Consider the following 6,543-nt stretch of genomic DNA (forward strand, 5'->3'; position numbering starts at 1 on the left):
ATGAACGGACAAGAATTAATTAATTAATCTGCTGCTGAAGTTTCCAAACTTTGTTATGGGTTTATAGATTAAAGTCTTATCATATTTTTACACCTAGGAGCTCTAAAGGCGTGGTTCCTGTTTTAAATCACCTAATAGATTTTGAAACCAATTGTAATCCTTTAACAAACAGTTTCTCAATGCCTCTGATCCTGATACTGTATATAAGAGGAGTCAAACATTCAGCTCAACATTACCCTCACTTTGTCCATCCGTAAGACTACAGTGAGTATATAAAGCTATGCTTAATCTTTCTTTTAATTATGTATTTGACAAAGACTGTATTCTTTCTCCAACAGCTAAGATCATCACAGCCATGCTGAAGGTAGCACTTATTCTGGGATGCCTCCTGAGCCTCATTGTGGCTCAACCAGTAAGTGTTACAATATTTTAAGTTATTTTAAAAAAAATGGGAAGAAGATTAAGGTTTTAGATTTCCATGATGATTACATTAACCCAAGTATTGTCATAAACGGGACAGATGGATCCAGTATTCAAGGTGAGACAGTCAGTAGGAAAGTTAATTAAAACAAAGGCATAAACAGACAGAACAGAAGCATGGAGTTTATGTGGATCTGCGGAGCTGCAGCAACCGTAGGAGGGGGGGTTGGGACACCACCCGATCACTGATACTCTGGTTTAACAGTTCAGTCCATCCACTCAATAATAGGCAGGATCAGCCGATGTACTGCCAATGAGATGTGGCCCTGAGCCGCCCAGAATGTCCCTGATGCTGTAGCCCCGGAGAACATGCAGGAAACCGATCCAGGTCAAGGGAAAACAGAGCAGGCAAGAACAGTTCAGGAATCTTGGAGACCTCCGCTCGATCAGAGGTTCCGACCCAAACAGGAACAGAGGGATTCAGGCTTCCATGAATCCTCAGAGCATGAAGGCAGGTTCAGAGTCCTGTGCGTCGAGCAACAAGCTCAGACAGAAACGCACAGAGAGGCAGAATCCAGCAGGAGTCCAAAGGTGATTAAGGCAAAGAGATCAGACAGGTACAGACAGGGCCAGTGGATGAGAGGGAACGGAATCAGGAAATCAGAATCACAAAGGAAACGATGAAATGCTCTCACCACAGGTTAGGGGTTAAACTTGCCTAAAAACACTGGCTCCAGAATAGTCTCCTTACTGGAACGGGCACGTGAACTTTTGACTAACTAAAACTAAGGAAACAGAACAAACAATGGTCTGGCCCCGATAGCTGGAACTGAGTCCAATATAGAGGAACAGATGCAGATGGATGAGATCAGTGATAACTAGAAAACCGAGCAGAGTTAGGCAGGTGAGTGAATTGAACAATTAAGGCCAGCTTTCAGGGCAGATCATGATGAGTATTGTATCTTCTGTGTAGTAATGTTGGTTCAAGTTGTAGTTTTACATGGTTTTAAATAGTTACACCTGATTTTCCAAGTACTTATAGGAGCTGAATCTCTAATTAGTTAAAACAATTGTAGATTTCTCATTATATTTTACTAGAACCTCTAACATTGATTTTTTTTGGACCGTTCATAAATCCAACTTCAATCTGCTTTAGAATCTGTGTATGGAGCAAACATTAGCTGAATAGTATCAATGAAGAAAAAGGAAAAACAAAAATAATAATAATCAAACATTTTTGGCTTGACTGTCTTTTTTAACATTGAGATTTTGCTTTTAGTCAGTGCTGTTGTAATAATGTTTGTGTATTAACAGAATACAAAACAACACATATACTAAACATGAAAAAGCAGGAGGCCAATTTGTGACTTGGTAACTTGTTTTCCACAGATGGAGCACCAGCGATTTGCCCGCTCTGGCTCTGATTCAGGGTCAAACTCCAATGAGGTGAGAATCCTTTCTGTTTTCTGTAATCAAACCCAAAATAAACTGTTACTATATAACTCCTGTCTTTTTCCAATATAGTTCTAACTTTATCTTTGATTTTCTTAAAGGGATCAGCAGTTAACAATACCCTGTTAGCCCTCATTGCCCAGCTTCTGGCTGCTCTCGCAACAACAACAACTGCAGCTACAACAACAGTAGCTACCACATAAACTGAAGTCTTGAAGACTGGCTATTTGGTCATCTGTTGTTGAGAAACCATTTCTCTTTCTTTCATTTCATTTTTTGAAAACATTGAGAGCCTTACAAAAACTATGTTGTTTCTCCTAAAACATCGATCAAACTTGCTGTTATATGTATTATCTGTTTAATAAAGTCTAGCAATGAGAAAATTATAGTTCTTTTTTTTTTTCCTTGTAGGCTTTTTAAACATTCCTATTTATGGATTTATGTATCTGCAAATGATTCAAGCACAAATATGCCTATTTGTGACTCTCAAAGGAAGGAAAAGGCATTTGTACACCTATGCTGCATGTTTGCCTTATGTTTTTATCCATCAGATTTTATTAGTGAAGGTTACAAAGGGATAAAAAAAATCCCAAAGATTCTTCTGAAAAGTTTGAACATATCCCGTTATCATAGAGTAAGACTGCAAGAGAAGAAATTCCAGATTTTCAAGCTCAACATGAATGAGATGTTTAACGAAGAAAAACTCAGAAGTACAGTCTCTTATTTAGCCTAAAATACATACATGCAAATTTTCTTCATAAGCAAATCTAAAACTGAGGCAGACTGTGGTTATGAAAACAACTACAGGTAAACGGCAATATTCATATACTGTAATATGTTCTTTACTGATTAATGTTTATTGTTGTTTAACTGCAAAATAACTCAAAACTAAAATATTCGAAGGAGAATTAGTAAAATAAACATGATAAAATAATATCTCAACACGTTGCCACTAATACTGCACCAGTGATGCTGTCTAGAGGTTTAGGTTATCCTATGACTTAAGTTAGACTGACTTGAACTTTTGGTCAGAGGGTAATATTATTACTACTGCTACTACAAACCTTACCTTTTTTAGCCTCTAGACCCCCTCCACTACCAACAAATCAAGTGTGATGTGACCCACAAAAATACATTTTTGTAGGTAGCTGTTTTGCTGGCATTGAGCAGTTATTTTTTTCTTATTTTTTATTTTAAAATCTTAACCCAATGTGCTGCCTCAAGTCAGTATCCCAACATATCTGTGTTAAATTGCCCAAAACAGCTTTTGTTTTAACCTAAGAATCTGTTAGCTGAATATCTTTTCTAAATTCAAGAATTGTAATATAAGACTTAAGAGAGAGGCATAATCAAACTTGCAAAGAAAACAAAAGGTTCACACTGAGTGAAAAAGATTTTACTTGGCAAAAGTATTTATTTAAAATGTAGTCAAAGTAAAATATAAGTTTCATTTAATTTCCACTTCACTCCTCATGCTTTTTCACCTCAGCTTTGAGGTTGCTTCTTTCCAGGTAACATCTATGGCTCAAACAGGAAAGGAAAGTTGCCATTACCCTGAAGGTATAAAAAAGGAAACAAATGTGAAATCGAATATGGAAAAAAATTAAATAAAATTTATGCCAAAGAAAGTTTAAACTTATAGGAGCACCTCATCAGGACCAGTTGCATCACCACGGGGAACGGGGGGAACAGTGGTGGACTCTCCATGTGTCCCTGCTGGCCATGTCTGGCAAAGACCACAGAGAAAGTTACATAATTGTGCAGTTCAATACTTAAATCATGGGCAAAAATGGAAGAAATATATCACCTTTTCTGTCTGTAGCTGTGGCTTAGAGCCCTGCTAAAATATAAAGTACATGATAGTTAGATTGGGTCATTTATAATGTTAATATAGTAAACATAAGATGTTTGGCAGATTATACAGCTAGTCTTTAAACTTAAATGAAAAAAATCTTACTGTACTCTATAAAAATGCACATCTACACAGACTTGAGTCGTAAAAGACAGCTTTAGAAATTTTATATATTTCAAAAATTGACAAATTATTTATGGTTTCAAAGCTAAGCTACAGAAATTGTTGCTGGAAAGAATAAAATTTTTTAAATAAATACAATTTTCAGAGTATCAATCCTACACCGCAAAAATTATCTAAAAATACGTAAAAATCTCTTAAATTAAGTGCATATTCCCTTTTTGAGTAGTTAAATAAGATAATTTGCCAATGGAATTAGTATATTTACTCTTAAGATAAGATGATTATATAATATGCACTGGAAATAAAGCAATACATTTTTTTTTCTTATTTTAAATGTAAATTATCTTGCTCCATTGGCAAACTTACCTCCTCAAATGTAAAAAAAAAAAAAGCACTCATTTTAAGAAGGAATGACTTAATCAGATTTCAGTTTTTGCAATCTTCAGGTAAGAGTTACAAGAAGCATCACTGAGTTCAGTAACAAAACTGGCTGTCTGTTTGGTTTAATAGCCAGACATCATTGCAACACACTTAACGCATCCACACTGACTCAACACCCGCAACCATGTTATTATCATTAAGCCTTGATAGTGTGTCACCAGAGTTGGCAGCTTAAACCCTTAATTTTAAGCGATACACAAAGTAAAATGATTTTTGTTTTTTAAAGTCAAACTGATTTGATCTTTTTATTGATTAAATTTAAAGTACTGAATGTTTCTCTACAACAGGAACCCCAAATAGGCGAGTTTCCAAATCTCTTATCTTTGTGTTCTCAATCTGTGTGCCTCTTTTATTGCATACTTTTCTGGTAGACACTTGATTGATTCTTTGATTGTGAAATATGCTATACAGATTATTTTACTTATAGTCACCAAAAAACTTAATTTGATATATAATTTTAAAATAGATTTTTTGGGAAACAATTACCTGCAGTGGGAGCTGTGGTCTTTGTGTGGCTCTTTCAACGTTCTGCTGTCCATTGTTAGGCAGAATTGCAGGGTTCCTCTGCTGGGCATATCCATACCGTGGTAGAAAGTAAGAGTAGCCCTTTAAAAAAAACATTCACTTGTTAATAAAAATGTCTATATAATGCAATGATTAGGATTGGATCAGTATGTTTTAATAAAAACCTGTTGTCTGTGAAGCTGAGGGAATCCAAACGATGGAAACTGAAACTGTGGATACATCTGCAAGAGAGATTACAAAAATTAGAACCCCTTCTTTATTAATGCGGGGAGTCTTGAAGCAGTTTCAGTAGTAAAACAGTATGTTTACTGTTAGTGTCTGCTCTGGTACCTGCATAGGGTTCTGGGCCTGCTGAGGATTGTTGGGATTGTTCGGGTCCTGTTGAGGTCCAAGCTGCTCTTGTTGTCCATTAGGGAGAAGCATTGGTGTTAGTTGGTTACCCTGGTTGGGCATCAACAGTTGTGGCCCCTGGGGGCCGAATGGACCTCCCAGTTGCGGGTTCAAATTCAACACCTGGGGCGTGAGCAAGACATCAGGTGTCTGCTGCTGCAGAACATACTGGGGCAATAAAGAGCCCTGGAGGAAGTGAAAGTAAAAGTGTGTTAAATGATAGAGCACACAAAGGAACAATTTTTTTTAGCAGTAACGGTGGCTTGTGCACCTGTGCTTGTCCAAGAGCAGCTAGAGTTAATCCATTCAGTCTCAGGATCTGAATACAAATTAGTTCAGTTACATCTATTTGTTTCATTTGCTGTATAACAAACAAAAGGAAAATTAATTGTTAAATATGATTTACCTCATTGCTGTTGCTTGCAATTAGTCCAATCTGCACCTTCAAAAAGAGACACAGAACATTTGATTAGTCATTAAACATTTCTTACTTGGTTTATGTGTAGTAATGCTGGATCTAACAGAAACTCACTGGCAGAGCAAGGCTTGACCTAAGAAGGCAGATTACCAGAAGGGCACTTTGTAGCTTCATTGTGTTCTGCTGTGAGCCAAAATATTCACACTTTGTTAAATTCTAATTAAAAAGTAGTTGTTTTAAACACCTTTAAAAACTGAACACGATAAACTCAGCTTACCGATGCTCTACTCTTCGTTCCTCGTCAGTTCTGTGCCTCCTCAGTCGGTTCCAGATGCCTTTTAAATTCTCTGAACATGAGCTGAAATAGTCCACTTGCAACTCATCCAGACAATATGTGGTCAGAATGACAGACATTTCACATGACAACAGACTCAGACACTTACAACACAGAGCTGCTAAGACTGTCATTAAGTGTAAGTCACGTCTATAAGCAACATGACATGCCCTGTGGAAAGTTGTTCATCACTCTGCAGAGATTTAGGATCTCTAACTTTGTTTGCTTTCGAACAGGAGAGATGAAATAATCTGAAGCCTGTCTCAGGTTTTTCCACCTAGTTGACACTTTTTCTGCTTCATTGACAAAGGTGTCAAACTTACTCAAGCCATTTATTCTCCTAGAGTTTAAGCGCACATGTTAACACTCGCAGTATGTAATTAAGTGCATTAGAAGCAATTCAAAATTTTGCTTGTCAGGAGAAAAAAAAGGGAGCAGAAGGCTCATGATCAAACTGCCATACGTCATCAAGGCTTGTCTACAGAACCAAGGTTGACTGTAGTCTCTCCATCCATCCATCCATCCATCCATCCATCCATCCATCCATCCATCCATCCATCCATCCATCCATCCATCCATCCATCCATC

At 37.0% G+C, this 6,543-nt stretch overlaps 1 protein-coding gene and 1 long non-coding RNA gene across 3 annotated transcripts; one reads left to right on the plus strand and one right to left on the minus strand.

The window, feature by feature from the left end:
- The first annotated feature begins 222 nt into the window (after positions 1-222).
- Positions 223-2,238, plus strand: LOC107097697. The gene is made up of 4 exons (XR_001481842.1): positions 223-264; positions 339-412; positions 1,810-1,866; positions 1,974-2,238. It is a non-coding gene; the product is annotated as an uncharacterized LOC107097697 (long non-coding RNA).
- A 1,014-nt stretch (positions 2,239-3,252) lies between these two features.
- LOC107097693 lies at positions 3,253-5,962 on the minus strand. 2 transcript variants are annotated; one of them, XM_015394946.1, is made up of 10 exons: positions 5,899-5,962; positions 5,736-5,804; positions 5,610-5,645; positions 5,475-5,522; positions 5,144-5,389; positions 4,978-5,034; positions 4,775-4,894; positions 3,680-3,709; positions 3,521-3,598; positions 3,253-3,426 (listed from the first exon to the last, which is right to left on the minus strand). In XM_015394946.1, exons 2-10 carry the CDS (start codon positions 5,793-5,795, stop codon positions 3,391-3,393), a joined length of 711 nt encoding a protein of 236 aa, XP_015250432.1. In that variant the 5' UTR covers positions 5,796-5,804; positions 5,899-5,962; the 3' UTR covers positions 3,253-3,390. The 2 variants fall into 2 exon arrangements, with proteins under 2 accessions (XP_015250432.1, XP_015250430.1); XM_015394944.1 differs by having other exon boundaries at positions 3,680-3,712; positions 5,899-5,958.
- Positions 5,963-6,543: the final 581 nt, after the last annotated feature.

This window comes from Cyprinodon variegatus, unplaced genomic scaffold, assembly GCF_000732505.1.
Source record: "Cyprinodon variegatus isolate N-32 unplaced genomic scaffold, C_variegatus-1.0 Scaffold715, whole genome shotgun sequence".
NCBI classification, from domain to species: Eukaryota; Metazoa; Chordata; class Actinopteri; order Cyprinodontiformes; family Cyprinodontidae; genus Cyprinodon; species Cyprinodon variegatus.

What these genes read in the sequence shown, in the direction of transcription:
- LOC107097693 (XM_015394944.1), bottom strand. Translation starts at nt 5,795, where the DNA reads ATGAAGCTACAAAGTGCCCTTCTGGTAATCTGCCTTCTTAGGTCAAGC. An exon ending in GGTCAAGCCTTGCTCTGCCA is followed by an intron (nt 5,646 to 5,735) that starts GTGAGTTTCTGT and finishes CTCTTTTTGAAG; the next exon opens with GTGCAGATTGGACTAATTGC. An exon ending in CTCAGCTTCACAGACAACAG is followed by an intron (nt 4,895 to 4,977) that starts GTTTTTATTAAA and finishes TTTTTTTTAAAG; the next exon opens with GGCTACTCTTACTTTCTACC.